Source organism: Aythya marila, assembly GCF_965140915.1.
Source record: "Aythya marila genome assembly, chromosome: 3".
NCBI classification, from domain to species: domain Eukaryota; kingdom Metazoa; phylum Chordata; class Aves; order Anseriformes; family Anatidae; genus Aythya; species Aythya marila.
This window is the reverse complement of record NC_139044.1, coordinates 83,633,655-83,653,677: the sequence shown is the minus strand read 5'-3', so window position 1 is coordinate 83,653,677 and position 20,023 is coordinate 83,633,655. Positions and strand designations below refer to the sequence as shown.

The following is a 20,023-nucleotide window of genomic DNA, read 5'->3' as shown; positions in this document are numbered from 1 at the left end:
ATAATTTGTTAAATTTTGCACATAAGCTTTTAACTGCCCTGGGTCTCAGTGGTCTATTAGTCACTAAAATAATGTTGCTGTACCACAATTGTATTGTGCACGGGTAGGTTCTGCAATGTGTGTCTGCCTGTGTGGGCCTCCTCTGCCTGCCACATCTCTGCACGACATACATTTTTTTTTTAAATCATCAATGAAACTGTAGTACTGGGATTTTTAAGTCCAATACAAAGTCTTTTAAGTTTCTCCACTGACTTAACAGGTACTGAACTGAGAGTCCAGGTACCTGTCAATTGTACACTTATATATATCACAGAAATATTTTACTGAAGTTATTGTAACAACACTGTGATTTTACATAGATAGGCAGAACAAGACAAGACCTTTTTTGTGGCCCTACTTAAGCTGTAACCTGCATTTAACAACAATTTGGAGGTGACCACTTACCTAAAAACCTATGTAACGTAACCATATCTAGCTGGAAATGGTGAATAAGTCCATGCACGTTGAAGAGGTGACAGAGCAGTGTTACGAGACTGTTTCCTAAAAGCAGAGAGGAACAACTCTCAGATTCCTTTAACATGGAGTTACCAACCACGCAAGACTAAAAATTTTGGTAGTTTTCTAACTATTAGTCAGCTCCTATCACCTTAGCTCTATTCACATCTGATTAGATGACACTCACAAAGTAGTTTATCTAAATTACTCCCTTATACAATCAAGACTTGACAGCATGGCTGTGTCAGTGCCATTCTGGTGTCTAGTTGCCATGAAGTCGTGCTTGCTATTTCAGCATGACACAGGACACCAATTAACATAGCATCAACTAGAAATCTTTTGACAAGATTGTTTGAGAACCACATCATCTTCATAATCCAGGTTACCTCCAGAAATGAAAGAAAGAGTGAATGGCTCTTTTGCCTTTTTGGCTTGCCGTATTGTACTAAGTAATTAATTAATGAGAATTCTGCAGCTTGTAATTAAAGTTTTTTTTGTTTTGTTTTTTGTTTTTTTAAATGGCTGTACAAACATGTACACAATCTACATACCTTTCTCACCTCCAGCTGCATCTCATAATGATGATGCAAACAGGAAAAAATTAGTTACTGCATTTACAGTCTCAAGTCCCACTGTAATATTGGTCTTACTGTGAATTCTATACTGGCAACATTGACAAAATTGAGCCTAGATATCAATTATATATCAACTATACTATACTAGACATACACACAATGTTTAGAACAGTTTGCACTGTATAATTCAGTACCAATGTTTCCAGAAAAGTTCAGAAAAAACCCCAACCAACCCATACAAAGTTTAAGCAATGTCTGAAAGGAGTCTTTTCTCATTTAATATAACTTGGGAAAGAAAACAAACATATGTATGAAGAAGACATGGAAACTTACTTGGCCTTAGCTACTGACTAAGGGCATAGAAAGTAGAAAGGTAATTTAGAAGAATTATGTTTTTACCTCCCTTGCTATTTGCCATCCTTTCCACTCTTCCCTGCCAGTCATTCAGCTAAATTAACCTCTAAACCAACTCCTCCTACATCATCTGCTGCAGCTGAGTCTACCTGAATTGAGGGGTGAGGACTGGGGAACCTAATTTCTTTAAGCAATTCAGAAAGGCCAATGGTGTGATTGTGTTCTCTTCAGCAGCTACCTAAGAGGCACTGCGTAGACATCAGTGAGGATGTGCTGTTATAGGCATATATTTAGATAAAAAATTTCACAAAGTTTTAGTTTTTCATTGACTTTTACTATTTTTCTATCCAGAATAAACACAAAGCAAGGATATGTTTGGTTAAAGGTACTTTATATTGACGGAAATTGCCTGATTATCAACATACCAACCAATGTATCTTATAGGTCTATCTTAAAGTAGCTTTGGAGTTTCCCATAAAGGGAACTGAAATACTTCCTTGAAACTAACAAACAATTCATAATAAACAAGCAAAAGGTGATCATAATAAATGTAAGAGATTACATTAATACAAAAAATACACTTTATAAACATTATCCTATAGTTCTGAATATTCTGGGAAAAGCCTGAAATGTTCAAAGGTATGATTTTAAAAGGAGTTAATTGTATCAATTTTTTTCAATAATCTAAACTTGAAAAGTTTAGCAAATTATTACTTAGGAATTTTTAGGATAGTCGTATATAAAAAGATCTTAAATATATACACACATTTCTTTTGAAATTACTTACCATTTGTCAAGCGGTCAAACAAGAAAATGTCAAAATCCCACATTCCCACTTTGGATAGCATATGCTAGAAAAACGAATTCAAAGAGGCAAATGATGGATATATCAAACTGTAAAGCAGATTTAAATTATTATTCCATATTAATCACAGAATTGGTTGCCACAACTTTAAAACTTTGTTCTGGAAAGGTATAGACATGTATTTGAAGTTATCAGAAGCCAGGAACCAAATTTAGTTACACTGCATAAAAGTATCACTTGCACTTTTAACTGATGAGGTTTCAAACTTGACACTTAAAAAGGCCTCAAATGGAGCGCAAAACATGGAATAACATAAAATATTATGAAAACAATTACTTTTACTGCACAACTTTTTTAACATTCTTTCATGTCCCCAAATCAATTCATTACAAACTGTCTTAGGATTTTATTACAGTAAAATACAACTTTAGATCTCATGGAGAATATGAATTACATTTTGATAAACAGGTAACCCAAGTACAATTTTTATGAACTTAGAGTGTTTCTGTGAAACACACTCAGCCATGCAGAAGGATCCATTATTGCTACCATATGTAGCATTTTTACAGCTGCATCAGTTCAGCTAAGAGATCAAGACTGAACAAACGGTATGACGTATACATATATTAATGGCAAATGGGTGTTCACTCCGATTGCTTTGTCTATATTCAAACTAGTTCTGGATTCTTAATTATTTCCTAACACCTCATACGTAACCTTTTCCTGCAGAGAGTAAAAATTGTCTAGGCACGTAATCTCAGTGCCATCAGTTTTGTTAGCAATGTCTTTAACAGGAAGCATAAGAGCTGCAAAATTATAATATTATGACTATCATGAAGTTCTATGCAGTGATTGTTCCCTGTTTGCCATTTTGCCAACTTTGCCATTATGGGTTTTCTTGTAGGTTGCCTAACAGTTGCTCTGGACCAGCTGTGAGACAGGGGCTTTTTTTTTCTTTTTTCTTTTTTCCTTGTTTTCTTCTTTTCTGAGCAGATAAAATAAATCTTGCATTGATGTTGTATGTATTTAAATCAGTTACTCAGTAAGGGATACTTCATTTAATAAATCCAGATTATAATTTCAATTGAGAGAACCTGAAATTGCGGAACAAATTCAGACATTTTCTTGTTGCCTTGAGATTAAGTCTTTCAAGTTCTAAATATGAAAGTGGAATGGACAGTACATTTTCTGTAAGACAGGCAAGTAACATGGGTCATTTAAGAAACATCAACCATACACTTGCGTACCTAAACACTGAGACAGAACTGACACTCTGGAGTATTATTAAAAGACATGGAGGTCTGGAGACCTTTCTTACCCTTGCTTGCCCAAGGTAGTCCTCATCCAGCAGGTACAGAGAGGCTTGCGGTACAATTCCACGCAGTAACCGGGATGCATGGAAATACCTCTGAAAACTTAACAGTCTTTTCACCTTTTTCTTGGTGCCAATTTCCCCTGAGAGTGTTGTATCTGTGAAAAAGAATCAGTACAGAAACCATGAAACCCAAGATCAAGGATGACAGTCTCAATTATTTAAATAAAGAGAAATAGCAAAAAGGCTGTGATAATGATAACAGAAGTCATCAAGTTCATGTTTCTTGCCAATCCTTATGAAGGGGCAGTATTCAAATTCCTATACTTCAGCACAGTATATTTGTTTAGTTCAGAAAGAAAATACGTCCCAGTAGACAGAGCACTAATGTAGGACTTGGAAAGTCTGAGCTCAAGAGACTGCCTGCCACAGCCTTTAATGTGATCCAGGCTAAATCACCAGGGGTGTAATATATCATTATTATGTAATATATCACCTAACCGTAGATGTGCAGAGGAAGCCTAAGTGACAAGGCAGAGTCAGGCATGGGAAACCTGCTCTCACTCTTCTGTGCCTCTGTTCTGTATCTATAAAAACTGAAAATAGCATTACCTTGCTACTTCACAGAAGGGTCGTGAGAATACATCAGCATTGCAGGGCACTAGCATACAGAACGATCAACTTAAACCTTAATGGAGTACATAGCAGGAGGACTGAAAACAGTAAGTACTTTTTGTTTCAAATCTTCTGGAAAATGCGTATGCTAAAACCAAGGTACAGTGAGAGGGAGGTGAATGGGACGAAGTAGAAAACACCCATATGGCTGTTTGAACATCTTATCCTTCTGAATGGTCTCTTACAGCATGTGATGAGGGAATTAATATGAAGCTACAGATAGCAAATGAGACAAAGGACAGGCATCTATGCCACTGACACAGCACCATGAGTGGTTGCTGGTGAACAAATAGAAATAATTTTTTATGATCTGTAATAAAATGATACTCCTTTTTGCAGGCATGCAGGCAGGAGGCTTCTCTCTACAGACAGAGCTTGCAAGAAGTTAAGAGCACTTCCTTACACAGGGTAGTTTCCTACTCTCATGTTAAATTCACAAAAAATCAAACACCAGAAAACCAACCACACCAAAAAAGACCTCAAAATACAGTCTGAAATCACAAATGCATGAACCGGTTTTGGAAGAAGACAGAAAAGAGAAAAAGAAGCAATAATAGGTTAATAATTATCCTTCTTACATAGTAAAGCAAATTATAAATTAAAAAAAAGTATATATTTCAGTCCTCCACTTAGGAAAGGAAGCATATAAAGGCAATTCCTTCATTTTTTAGTTACACAAAAGAATACATTGTTCTCACTCAGTATCAGGATAATTTTAATTCCCTAATGCTGAAATTTCCTAATACTAGGAAATTTTCATATCTGGCTAAATGTGCCACAAAAACCAAGGTAGTTTTTACACAGTGATTAAATCTGTAGTTAGAGTAATTAAATTACTTTATTGTTAGTAAGAACAATATGCAGGCTTCCTAAAGCTGATAGTGGTTTAGGTTATTTCACTTGAACTTTTAACAGAACCTCACATACAGTTGCAGTGTTTTCATTTTGTAGTCTGGTATAAGTTTTGGAAAAAGAGAGGACAAACTGGACATTTGTTAAAGGCTATTAAGATTCAACAGAGTTTTGTTGATGAGAGGAACATTGTAAGAAACCGAAGGTTAAGCACTCCTTTCAGAGAACAGTAATGATTGCTTAAGATAAGATGCCACACAGTAATTCACTGGATTTCAGGTTTAAATAAGAGCTCCGGAAAAAACGCCCATGAACTGAAGATGTCTATCTCTATTCTGCTATTTCATTTTATATATAAATGCTGAACCTTTTTTCTGCTATGAAATTAAAATATGACTTTGTATGCTACTGTTATGAGTTTTACTATTCTGATAGTTTGTTTTTTTTTTTTTTTCAGAGAAGTTATTAGTTTGTTTGAACCTTAGATGGGTCAGTGCTTGATTTCTCCAAGACCAGATGTGAGCAGTTTCTGTAGCAAGTGTCTTCTGTATGTAATCCAACTGCTATCAAACATCACCGCTACTGAGTGACAGAAAGTCAGTAACAACCACCAAAAGTGTACTAACAAAACTGAGTAACAATAGCTAAAGTATTTTCTTAGACCTGTTGCAGGCTTCTTGTGGGTCCCCATTGTGTTCGTAACACAAAAGCACACAATAATTTTATTACAACTTGAAAAACCAAGAATGCAGACAGTAACAATGTCACTACTGTAATAGCCAGAAGGTTAGATTTTCACTTATCCTGTGCCAGTACCTGCCTTAACTCTCTCTCACATTTTAAATACTGGAACAATTTTATGGCTTATTGAAAGGGTGATTAACATAGGTGCCTAGTTATACAGTGACATGTGGAAGAACTGTTAGACTTTATTTATTTATTTATTTATTCTTTTGCATTTCCTTTCACTTAGAAGTGAACTTCTAAGAAGTTGCTGGCATTCAGTTTAATTCCCAAATACCAAAACCCTCTTAAAATTAATTCCCTTTTAAAACTTGTGTCAGCTGTTTCTTGACTTCTCAACTTTGCCTAAAACCAGTCACTGCTTCCAGGTAATGAGTTTGTATTTTAATGTATGGAAAACTTCCATTTTGTGCATTAAAAACAGGTAGTTGCTCCAACTAATTTTTATCTAAGTTTACATCTGTTTTCTCAGTTAAACACGGATGACTGAAATTACCACCTATTTTCCTTTACACTTCCTTTAAAACTCAGATGTGGAGTTCCTATGGATGATCTAGAGGTGAAGGTTTGGGCAGAGTCCCAACAAGCAGCTGTACACTTGAAGAAGTGCATATTTTATTCTGTGTATTGCCAGGCTATTTCAGTAGAGCAGATAATACTTACCAAAACACTAACACCTCAGGTTGAAATAAATAATTTCTTATTGTGAACACACTTTCTGAATTGAACCGTTAAATTTGTTGCTGCTGCTTTGTTATATTGTTCCATAAGTTTGTCACAGATCTCAAATGAAATGTAATCTGTGGACCACCAGCAGACAGCACCTCTGAAACAGGACCTGCTGCTTCAGATGAGCACTATATTACAATATGTTATGCAAAAAAGGTTACCCACAATAATCTGTTGTCCTGTATTTCCATTCTTATGAGAAGGAACTCATGTTATTGATTGAGAATTATAGGAAGTGTATTTTCAAATTGGGCTCTTGACAGAACAGTCCAAATCCTGCACTGCATTCTATCCACATGCTTAAGGGCTATCGTGCTAAAACCATGCCCATGGTCATTCCAGCAATAATTGATTTGTCTATGAGTCATAGGACTTGTCAAATTATTGCTGTGACCTTTGTCGGGTTACTACACCAGCCTCAGTAACATATCTCATTATGATGGGGCCTTACATAACATTGGTCTAACACTCTGCCCCTCTCCAAGCACAACACCCAATCATTACCATCTCATCAGCCCTCTCTGAATCAATATTAAACAAACAAACAAAAAATACAACCATATGAAACAGAGACAAAAAGGATGCTTAAAACACAAGAGCAAACAGTGAAGCAGTTCAGAGCGAATGCTGAAATTCTGTCTTTCAGCTCAACAACTGGGACAGAATCTCCCAGTAGTGAAGAGCCATTCCTAATGTACGGGATCCAGCAGCTGACAGAAAAATTGAGATGCAGTCTTAAGATTAAGTTAAAGGTTTATGTGAATAACAGTTACACTCTGAACATACCACATCCTAATTGACAATTCTAAATTTCAATTTAAATTGTAAATATAAAATTTTGATGATTACACCTGATTTAAGTCATGCAATGACTTTGAAACTTACGGGTTTATTAAAAGCTATTTCTAATTAGATTAAAATGAATTACAAGTAAGTGAATCAAAAATGTCTTCACAGATAGCATTCAACTTCAGCTGTGGAACTAGGGGTACTAAAACATATGCTATGCTGTCTGGCTCAGGAAAACAAGCTGCAAGGCTCACATGGGAAGGATGTAGTAATTATGTGCAATTTTGAAATGAACATGAAAGACAAGCAAGAGCATCTTTTGTTTATACCCATAAAACTTCTCTTGAGAACTGTGTTTATCTTTAATCATTGTTGCAACTTCTGAATGTTTTGTTTACCCAAAAAAGCATCACATGTCTCTCTCAAAGATGCACATCCTCGTATCCTGTTGAGTTACTGCCTAGCATGGTGGTTGGAGAATCTCATCTTTGTATACTGAACAAAGTCATTGTAGGGATTGTACCTACATGCACCTATACATCTACAGAAGCGTCCATATAAGCTTTTGTCACAAAACTTAACATCTACTTTCAAAAACACAGCTTGCCTGTGCTCACAGTGCATCTCCTGATGTGTTTTAGCAGGCAGCAAGAGTAGCTGCACTCTTCGTTAGGTCATTTGACATCCATATCATGTGTACTTGCTACCGGATCATGGACAATTTCTGGATACTGCATATAGACTTCAAGAGGTTAATAAGCTCTAGGAATCAATGTTTCCATTCTACTTTCTAACACAGCTCCTCCAGTTACATAGATCTGCTTGCTCTACCACAATCTACAGCTCACTACACCCCAAACTCTGTTATTTCAGGGAAAGAGGTTTCCTGCAGTAGGAACTGCTACGAGTTTTCTTTCAGATTTCTTTCATATTGCTGTGCTGCATGTGCCCGCAGGCAGAATGAACATAAAAATTACAGAGGTTATGTTAACAATGGTTGAGTTAACATCCAGAAACGATCACATAAATCAAATTTGGACAAGGATGTACTTAACTCTACACCAGACATTCATTACAGTGTTATTGTTCTTTTCAAGTAAACAAACTTGGTTACGCATTCAAATAATGCCTCTAAGTTCTCTTTCACAGCATCTCCTTTTTTATTTTATTGCACCTCAGTGCACAATAAAAGCAGGTCACTCAGCAGTATGAGTGGATAACAACAGGCTTATTAATTTTCAAAAGCCAACTGATTCAGAAACAGAAAATGTTTTTTCTCTTCTTTCTAAAAGGATGCAAAATAAAACCAGTATATACAAATCAGGTCCTCAAACATCTGCTTTTGACTCATATTATTTACAATACCCTGTCCCCTCTTCTGAGGATGTAAAGACATACAGTACTCATCCACTGCTCCACCACAACTAAGACAGCAGAGATGAACACCGTGCTATGTAGTATATATATGTATGTATATATATCTATACTATATATATATATATAAAAAGTATATAAACACCTTACTATGTACATGTAGTGTCTACGGATAAAGTGTTGTACTGAAAGCTATTTAGAAATCCTAAAGAGACTTCCTCAAACTAGAGAGGCATACAAAAAGTTTTTATAAACATTGTGTTTTCACCTGTTCCTCAAACACACTTAAAAAATGAAAAAAGCTAGAGTGGAGGATGTACCAAATCCTCTGTGAAATGTCTTAGAAGCTAACAATGCACATAGTATTGCAAAGATTTTCAAAGACATTGAGTCTAAGTAACAATTAGATTTTAGGGGCAGGACTTATTTGTCCTTTTTTATTTTTTTTTTAAAGTATCCTGCCCAAGCCTTTTTTTGCTACTGTAGTATAATTGTTAATTATACTAATATTCAAAATATGTAAATGTAGGTGAGTAATGACCAAGTAAAATAAATTATTTCATTCACTGTCTTCTTTATCCTTGTAGTAAATAAACAAAACAGAATGTATCAAAACTTTTATAAGGAAGTATGAGCAAATTGTGTTCTCTGCTCCTTGACTTTTGATAAAATTCAATTTTAGAGGTCAAGTGCTTTCTGTTAGCTGCCATTGTTTGTATGGGTTACAATTGTATTAATTCTCTTTGAATGGGTAAACAGTCTTTCAACTAGGAAGAGGCTGTGAGAAAGAGTGGGATTCTGAATGCAGAGAAAAACAAAAAAATCAGCAGAAAAAAAAAATCCAAGCTGAGTCAAGATTCCATTCTTCAACTACCTGCACGATTGCACAAAATCAGTGAAGTGCCCCGTTTACAGAAGAGGTGCTTGTATGCTTCTTTGGAAAACATGGTTAATGAAATGTGAGAGGTTCCGGGACACCAATTTTCTAGGTCACCTCGCTATGGGGTTTCCTCCTCTTCAAACATTGTGCCTCAGGTAATGGTGGCTTGTAACTTGTCAGTTTCCAAATCAAAGTTCCTGCACAATTGCTGGCATCTTGAAAAACACTAGTCATATAGCCTCCCTCTGCCCCAAAACTTTTGAGAGTGTTTGCAAGAGACTACAGAACTTAAGAACTATTATAAAAATTATCCTACTACACCAACTCCTGGAGAAGCCAGGCTTTCAGAGGCCAATTAAGTAACAGAATATTAGTCTTAATAACAGGAAGAGGAATAGATTATATCCAAATTTAAGATGAATGTTTCTCCTCACATTTTACAGCCTTTATTGGGGGTCATCAATCATCTTTATGCAAACAAACATTTTGGCATCTCTTACTAAGCCTCCTACAAGCACTTAGGAAATGGTATGTTGTGTTCTGTTTCACCACAAAGTCTTTATCAATTCAATATGAACCTCCACTTTGTCACTTCAATCTTTGTACAGGAGTACAGTTGGAACCTTTTTTTTTTTTTAAACTTTTTTTTTTTTTTTATTTTCCTAAAACTGAAAATGTTCTATAGCTGATTATAGTTTCTCTAGCAGGAAATGGTACATCCCCTCTCCTTTCCCTCCCCTTGAGAAAAAGCAACATAACCTGTAATAACAGCAAACCTAACTTTCATTTATCATCTTAATGATCCCTTCTCCTTGTTCTTTCTTTTCCTCTGGTCATTTGGAAAGTATCCTCAGTGTTATCTTCAGTACACCCTTTCCCTTTGCTAATCAGGGAAAAGAAGGTGGGGTGGTAGAATGGGTCACGCATCATTTGGAAAATTTTAAAGGGACATTCTTGGTTGAATTGAATCCTAAATCTGTATTAAAAATGTTACAAACCTGCATAATCATGCCAGTGTTCACTAAGGCTTTGTGTTTGCTGTGCTGCTTTTTTGTTGCAGTTGTTCTGCTTGCTCTCATGAGTTCTTCTGAAGCATTCATAACCCCAACTACGGCATTTTGTTAGCACATGAAAACACATACGTCAATCAGTTTTACATTCTGGCTTTCATATTCTATAAATGAAAAGCAAAAGCTAAACAAGGAACATGAATGGCAGGAAGCAGAATATACTTTTCAGACTACCTTTTTATTAAGTTTTGCCAATAAGAACTCTGAAAAACAAAAAAAACAAAACCGACAACAAAGATCAAAAAATCCACCCCAAATCAAAAAAAAAAACTTTGTTATTTGATTGAAGGAGGATGGGGGAAAGGCAAGGAAAGACTGGGATGATTTCTAGAGACATGAAGAAATTTTGAGTGTGAAGTATTACTAGAAAAGAGTAAACAATCTCCATGCTGCCACAGTATTAACAGAAACTCAATTCCTCTTTCTTGAATAGGAAACTGAAAGCAAGGCCATAGGCTGACTTCAGTTCTGGAAATATTCTTGTCATTCAAACCAGACGCAAGCTAACCAGATTAAGAGGCCTGTGTGCCTTCAGGATGTTGACGAGTATCTTTTGGATGTGCTTATCCACGAGGAACTAAGGGAGGTATTATGTAGAAATGATGCAGACCTCATGAGATCTCTCACTTTCTAATTTAATAACCATCTGGAACTTTGGACTCATCTCCACAGGCTGGGTTGGGATCCGAGTAATCCAATCAGTCCTTTAAACTTCCTCACAAGACTTTTAGTGTCCTAATTTAACCCGGGTCAGAAATATCTAAAAAGGCATCTCTCACTCCCACTTCCTTTTCTAGCCAAAGGCAACAAAACAAGACAGTTAACCAAACTTTTTTTAACCTCATTCATTTGGGTTCAAGTTACTTGATGGTTCAGTTTTGGGTTGGTGGCTGTGGTTAAGTTTTATTTTCCCTGGAGATGGGCCCTACCTGAAAGTCTTGGAGTTGTTCGAAATCCAAAACCAAAAATGAATGTAAATTTTGCAAATGGATCTTTCAGTAGACAAGCAGAAACCACAGATTCAAACGTCCACAGACGTTGGTTCTTTGAGATGGAGACTTTTTCATGAGTTCATATCTTTCCTTACTAACCTTGACAACACTTTTCATTTCTGTAATACCTAGTTCATCACATGCTGGCATCACCTTATGTACAAACGAACTGAAAAACAGAGGATTGGGCTTGACTTAAATCAGACTGCAAATCAAGGACAGACTTAATAGTAGACAGAGACTTAATAGTAATCATCACCACTACTAATCATGATCTGTTACTACAAACATACAATCTATACTAACTTTAAGCAAAGTTTAAAATGTGCAGGGTTTTTTTTGGAGGTCATAAGTCACATACTACATCCTTTCCCTGTAATCCCTCCTATATCAATACACAGATCAAAGTGTCTGACAGCGCTTACATACTGTGGAGATACACTGTGGGTAATGAAAGAGAGAACTGACACTGGGACAAAACCAAAGTGTCCCTAATGCAGAATTTTTCAGGAAAAGTTAAAAATGTGAGCAGAAACAGTTTTAATATTTCTCAATTTGATACAGAGAAAAACTTAGTAAGAAGATAGAAACTGGAGAATCACTGTGCAAGTCTTAAGAATTTCCTTGTCTTTTGATAAAGAATGACAAGCAAATTAATAAATGAAAAGTTATTCATCTGCGATGTAATTTGCTATTTTGTTACTCTGTTTAATTTAATTTGGCAATAAAACAAAGCATCTAATCTAACTAGAACATGGCAAGGTCTGCTTGGTTATTTCTGCATGCTCACCTACAGCTCTAGGCTTATCACAGGGAATTCCCTCAAACTTTTAATTAATGCAATGAAGAAATGTACCATTGCAGTTACCAGCACAACTCATCATGGGATAATGAAATCTCTCTTAATCAATGTACATTAGTCACTGGAGGGATCTGGTTCAATGACTCACTGAGCAACTTTCTCAGTCAGAGAACTGAATTACAGCTGCCTTACTACTATGACCCTTTATTTCTGAAATCCAAACCATGCTTTGCTAAAAGGAAAATTGGATCAAGTTAAGTTTTCACTGCAGAGGTAGTTCAAATTCTAAATTATGTTGCACATATTCAGATTAACCACTCTTTTGTCAAGTGAATGCACAAAAGTTCATTTAATTTACAGAAATGGAAAAATTGCCAATAAATGGCCATCATTAATTTCAACTGCATTAGTTTCAGTTACAAGCTAGAAAAATTCTGAATTCTACCAAATTCAGAGTTAAATTCTCTTCAAATTTTTGAAGTTTTGGTTTGAAGTCAGTATTACACAATTTATACATTATATTTACCTGTTATATGGCACTTAATACTTGCTTATTCCAACCTATTTCTCCTTCAGAAAATAAGAGTTTGTCTTTTCTTTCTCCACTGCATCTATTTTAAGACATGTCTTACTTGCATGAAAAGAAAGCTCTTTCTCCATTTTCCTATAAGCCTACAAGGCTGTGCAAAGCTTGTATCTTTCCATTTAGGAGAAGTTTGTGAAGTCTGAATATTTCATAAGCTCTCTTGTGAGCAACGAACCTCAGGTCTGCCACATTCAGCTTTATTTATTTATTTATTTATTTATTTTTTCCTGGGGCATAGCCGTGGCCATCAGGTCGTCCCCTTGCCTTACTGTGGCAGGATGGGAAAATGGAAAGCCTCCTCTTCATGTGGTGCTAGCTAATGAGCACCATCTGCTGCAGCTTTACTGGAGAGTGGAGCTGCTACATAGCTTCCCCCAAAGCTTCTGTCTCAACACTGTCAGTGCATACATGTATCTGGTTGGCCATGCAGGTCTCCACACATCACAGGCACTTACTCAGGTGGCTGTGGTTCCCCCCAACACAGAACACAGCAGATGATCTTGTGGCGAGGAGATATTTCACATGCAGTTTTGAATTCCAGAATTATGTTACAGTCCCCAAGAGCCATGGGTGCAACTACATCTCAAGGAAAGCTCGCAACTAGGTCTAGTAAAGAGAGGATGCTAAAGCCTTGCATCTCCTCCAGATAGGATGCTGTAAAATACTCATGGTCCTCACAGTGTGGCACTGACAAAGTGAAATAATGCCCACCAAGTTTCTATATATTACAGGGAGGCACTGGAGGAACATTTAGATGGCATCACAGACGTTAGCTCAAACAGCAAGAAGCTAGCATTAATCCAGTTGGCTTTGATTATGGCTATAGAAGATCACATTTTGAGAACACAGGAAGTTTTCCTATCCAAAAAGACTTAACAGTGTCTTAAATTACACAGCGACTTTACTACAGGAATCCAGAAAAAACAACAGATATGGTCTATTTGGTGTTAACCCTTGCTAGCCAAAGTAGGGAAAAATCCACTAGTTTGAATCTGTAAGCATGTTCAAAAGGTTACATGTAAGTAATACTGTGCAAGACCCGACTGCAATGTCCTGAAATCTTTTAAGAAAACTTTAAGTCTTCATTTAAGAGTGAGCTTCAGTGTTTTCTTGTACTTTAAAACAAGGGCAGTACTGTTACTTGGAATAATATTTCACATGGTATAGGGAACTATTTAAACTCCATTTGTCTGAGTTGGTGAGAAGCTGGAATAATATTTATGATCCACTTCTTTATAACTTCTGAGGATATCTACCATAAAATTTTCTCTGCCTCATCCCTCCCTTACTGTAGCAGCTTTCAATATACAGTTAGTTGCTGCCTATCAGTTATTGCCCCCAAACAAATATAACATTGTGCCAAAAATTCACTGTAAGTATTAGATACTGTTAAAAAAATGCAGTAGTGACATTTATGCATATTTCATTAGGATGTGTATTACCATGTTTTTTGATGCTTGTAGGATATGCACAGAAGAAATTGATTTGATAGATGGATATATATGAACAAATAATATAGAAGCCTGTTTACGTCCTGGCAAAACACATCTGTGCACTCTGACAGCGAGGATCTTCATTTACCTGTAGGCCACCAAGTGAGCCAGGCACAGTGAACATCTACAAAGATGGTAGCCTTGTGCCTAGAAATCCCACTTCATTTTGGAGTGAAAAATTAAGCTACTACCACTCCCCAGGCAGAAAACAGTAAGTACAGAAAAATCTGAACAAAATGAGAAATCCAAAATCAGGATCACTAGTTTTTCTTGCAGAGATCCTGATCAGACTTAGTGGCTTCTTTCAGGTGAAGGACAAGCAATAAGAAGAAAGAACAAAGCTACATAAAAAACCTGGCTGCCCTGCCCACGTAGGAACAGAGGTGCCTGCGGAGAGAGGCATCTCTTTTTAAGCTCGGCAGCCAGAGCAGAAGAGTTCAGCAGAGTGCCCTGCTGCTTGTATGATCAAAGGCAGAGAATTCACCAGTCCTCTCTCCTCCTGGGCCTCTCCCCAGACTACCCCTGAGCAGCACGAGCACTTCCCTCAAGCTGGCAGGACATGGAGGATGGCAGGACTCATCTACAAGGGATAAAAGCAAAAGCCCTGTTTCCAGGAAAAAAAGAAAGCTGAAAGTTTCTTTGGTTTCTTTAACCAGGGAAAGAACATATAATGAGAATTTTAAATAATGTGCATGTATTCAAAATAGAAAGGAAATAATGAATGCATTTAGTCACACTGAAATGTGAATATAAATTCACTTCTACTTCATGAATGAGAATTGTTTTTGTTTTCTCTTAGTCTTTATAAGGGCATCAGCAATATTTCCAGCTAGCCTAAAACAGTTTTTTCTTCCATTTTTCATTGGCAAACCAGGACTAAATTATCCTCAGAGGTCTGCTCAACCAGTGTGTTGTTCCCTGTTTGTCCTGGGAAATTTTCTGGACACATGTTATCCGTTATGCCTTTCTACCACAGCCATAGCAAGCACTCTGATGGACTTATGACCTAGAAAACACCTTTTATGAGCAAGGCTGAAAGCAAACACTTTGCCAAACTGCAGTACTTTCTCGCCAGCTCGTGCGAATGCAGCAGATCGGAGCCCAAGTCCTCCCCTTCCTATCAGCTGCTCCTTCTCCTGATCTCCAGCCAGACCTTTCCCTTCACAGCTGGTCTTCTTCTTCCCCTTTCCAGCCACCTACCTCCTTTCTCTTCCCAGTTATTCTGGAAAGCAGTTACAGAAAGAAGATTTAAAACTTTGTTTTCATAATTGCTTTTTAATGAAAAACATAATCACTGGAAGATTAAAACTGTAATCACTAAACAAACTGTTGGAGTTTCAGTCTGTTTTGATGAAGACCGTGAATAACTTTTGTTTCAGAGGTTAAATGGAGTGATCTGTACTGTATATGGGGACACATTGCAATTTGCTTGTGTCTGAACACAGGAGTTAGTACAGCATCCAGACAATGCTGTAAGGCCCAAGACTAAGAGCTCTCTGTTTTCTATTTTATTTATTTACACACAGGCTACTTGGCTTGCATCATTATAGAGAATTCATCAGGTGAAAAAAAACAAACCAAAACAAAAAACTGTATCCTGATTTTTTTCCCCCCTTTTAAATTTACCCTCTTTTATTTACAACAGTGGCAAAATAACTTCAATCAAAATGAGGTTAAGATTATTTTTAACAGATGTTCACTGCTGGCCTGACCCAAAATCTATTGACGTCAATGAGAAGACTCCATGGGGCTTTGGATTGGGTTCTAATTGTTGGAAAAATTAATGTTATTGTAAACCACTGGTCAGCACTGTCACATGCTCCCCTTCTGTGCCAATTCTATATGACCGGATAACAGACTCGCATAAATCTGTTCCAACTGTTGGCTAAGAGGCTAAAGGACATAGGGATTTATCTTTTTAATTCTGAAACACCCCCCTGCCCCCACCCCCCCCAAACATACTCCATGGCACTACGGTATTCACTTGACATACTCTGCGTTATGGACACTGTTCATGTAATCAAAACATTTCACAGTCAAACACTACGTGGAAATAACAGAATTATTAATGCTGACTGCATGAAGACAGCTGAACAACAGATATGTATGAAATGAGATACTTCCATTCATGTACTTTCAATACTGATTTAAAAAAAAATACAGATGTTTTTTAAATTCAGTTGCAAAGGAAGGGTTGCACTTACTGTTAAGAAGACGGAAGTCTATGAACGGGTAGGAGCCGCGGCGCTCGGAGAGAACCCCTGTCTGACCTCTCACCCGTGCATCTCCTGCAAAACACAAGATCCCCAGAGATGTTAGAAGGGGCAGCTGCTTTCCTCCACTGTTTAGAGCTAGATCTATTTTCTGTTCAACATGATGACGTGATGCTCCTCCAGTGGGAAAACTAAGGACCAAAAAAAATCATCTCCCATGACATCCCTGGGTAATTGAGTAAAGCGGTACAGCTGATCCTCTTATCAGAAAAAGCCACAAGAAAAAACATGTTCTTCCTATGGAACAGCTTCTTGCGCACTGAGAACACTCTCAGCATTTCAGGAGTATAGTAGATATCTAGTATTCTTGTCCAAAGACCAGTTGAACGTTCACTGTAATGGCATCACACATGAAAGGTTAAAACTTGGACTAGACTTACGGGCCAGCAGACCTCCAAAGCTGTGGGACTGGTCTCAAAATCATTAGATAATGAAAAAAAATAGACCCAAAGTATGATTTTTTTTTTTTTTCTCCATTTTGTTTGTTTTTGTTTTACTTTCTGCTCCTTGAGCATTCTGGAAAACATCATCTGCCTTCTCCTCATACACAGAAGCTGCCTTATTTAACCAAAACCTGATGTTCCCAGCATTATTCTACAAATTTAGTATGTAGCATTATGAAGTGACAATACGATGATACAAATTAATATCCTTGTGTAATTCATGTTGATTAATACCTGACTTGCCATGTAGCATTGATGAAATGAAAAAAATCATTTGAGAAAGCAAAACACTACTCAGCATGTAAAAGCAGTACAAAACTCTCTTTCGAAGTAGATAGGAAGTAGCAGAAGCAGATGTCACTTTTACATTTCTCTAACTTTAAATATCTTGTACAGTAATTTCCCCATTTCTTTGTGTGAAAATTCATCAGACCAACACCTTAAATATTCTTAAATAAGATTAAGTTTGTATATTTTAGGGATTTATATCAGAGTACTGTAGTTCTTTTAATACCAATTGCTCCTCCACAGGAGCACAGACCATCATGTTGAAAATGTACCCACAGTACTTCCAGACAGCTCACTCTGCAGGCCTCTCTCTCAGAAGTTCACAAAATTATGAATTATTAGTTATTTTGAATTGAGCTTCCTTTGGGATACAAATACGGTATCTGACTAATATAAACAAAAATTATTGAAGAATTTGGCTGCTAGTGCAAGCTTCTACTGCTTATATTTAAAAACAAGAAAACATCTTCCAGCATGAAAGAAGGATCTAGTTATATGCTGTTATTTTTTCTATCTAATGCTCACTTAAAATGTGCTTACAATTATGCATAAGGGAAGAAAGCCAAGCAGAATGATTAAGTTGCCTATCTGAGGTGGAGAAAAACTTCTGTGCCCTCTAGGGGTCCTTAGAGGTACAAAAGACAAGAGTGTGCACTCAAATTAAGAATACATCAAACACAGTCACTTTAGATTAAAAATACGAATGTATTTTCTCTGATCCTTATTTTTGTTTTGTTGTTTTGTTTCTAGAGACAGAACACGTGCTCCCTGCATCCAGCTGCCGCCTGCCAACCTGCAGCTCCCTTGCTAGCTGAGGAACCAGCCCCAAACTCTCTAAGCTGCTGTTGACCCGACTTATCCCTTCTGATGTCAGGAGGTGCAAACCTCTGCCTGCTCTTCAGCTGTTGCAGTTCAAAGGTATGAAAACAGCAGGGATCTACCTTCATCAGCAGTTTCAAATCACTTGCAACTGTAGTAACAAAGGCATATAAACCTATTCCTGAGTCTTAAAGGGCAGAAGGGTGGGGCAAATGGGGTTTATAAAATGCTGAAGTGAGATCCATCAACACTTGTGAATCAGAGCTCCCAAACCAGCACCCTTATCTAAAAGCACTGCTCACTACCACAGGTAGACCCATCAGATTGGCTGATTCACGCAGGTAAAAAGTAATAACGGCAAGCATATGGTGCACATTATACGAATAAAAAAAAAATAAAAATCAGACAGGCTTGAGCCTGTCACTAATGCAAGCATCAGCAAATTAAGAACGGGTGTAAATTCAGAGCATGCCTTGATTGAGGATTTTGTTTTTCTGTATGCACCAATGAATTAACAGGGAACTGCAAATAACCCCCTGCATTAACAGCCTGATAAACATGTCACTCCTGACTAAATCAACAAATACTTTGAAAGAAAAAAGAGAAAGTCCAACTCCAAAAATATGAAAAAAAAACACCTCTAACAACCATACAATACCATAAACCCAGAAAGGATGATTTTCTCTCTGGACATGAAAGAGAGTGAGTACTGGGGAATAACAAAATCATACATGGTTACGTATGGGAAATCTGCCTAACTCTCATCTTAACAGTATGATTCCAAATTTTGATGAGGAGAATGTTAAAGGTAGGGAGACAACTGGAATGCAGAAGAAAACACAGTGTGGGCTTGCCAAAGGTAGACCATGTAAGATAAAATCTGATATTGAATTACCTCAAATAAAATAGCTAACTGTTAGGCAAGAGAGAAAAACAACAACACTATAGTGTATTTCAGCCATATGGACTTCATCAAGCACATGAGAGAAGGCAAGAGATAAGTACAAAAAGTGTAAGCTGGAAAAAGACTAAAGGCAAGAAGATAACAAGGTGAAAAGGAAAGGAAAACTGAAAGGAAACTTCTGCTTGTGAACAATTATTACATGGTCTTTAAATGATTCATATTGGGAACAGTCTTAAATGTTATTAATGATCTTAGCATAGAAGCAGGAGAGAACTAATGAAAATTTTTGAAAGATGACCTGAAATAGTTAAGGGCTATGCATGATGACCAATCAATTTGCTATCAGACCCATGCTCTTCAAACTAAGAAAATGGGAATGAGTTTTAACCAGCAAACCTGAGGTACCTGAAGTCATGGAAAATTACTTATGTTTCCTATCAACTATTTTTGTCCTTTTACATTTTTTAGACAATAGAAGTCTGGGTTGTGTCTAGCATTACAGGAATCTATATGCAGAATAAATCTGTATCCCCACTGGCATAGTCAAAGCCACTAAAACCCTGATATTCCAGGATCATTAACTTTACCCTCAGGAAAGGCAAGTTTCTGATGAGTCAAAGATGTTATCAAGTAGCTCTACCTCATCAATCTGTTATTTCAAAATACCTCGCCAGGTGCCACCTAGTCTCTTTCTACATCATTAGAGAAAGATTAGTTAGGAAGTGGTGGTGGGCTAAATCAACCACACCTGCCTTCCTCTATTTTGTCT

At 36.9% G+C, this 20,023-nt stretch overlaps 1 protein-coding gene across 3 annotated transcripts in view; it reads right to left on the bottom strand.

Moving 5' to 3' along the window:
* Positions 1 to 20,023, bottom strand: part of PDE7B (phosphodiesterase 7B) — a 176,987-nt gene that overhangs the window by 21,340 nt on the left and 135,624 nt on the right. For all 3 annotated transcript variants that reach the window (XM_082758364.1, XM_082758363.1, XM_082758365.1), the window contains 4 exons: positions 16,732 to 16,815; positions 3,548 to 3,699; positions 2,212 to 2,275; positions 445 to 540 (listed from right to left, as the gene is read on the bottom strand). In XM_082758364.1, the coding sequence (XP_082614490.1) occupies positions 445 to 540; positions 2,212 to 2,275; positions 3,548 to 3,699; positions 16,732 to 16,815 (396 nt within the window). The remainder of the gene's footprint in view (positions 1 to 444; positions 541 to 2,211; positions 2,276 to 3,547; positions 3,700 to 16,731; positions 16,816 to 20,023) is intronic.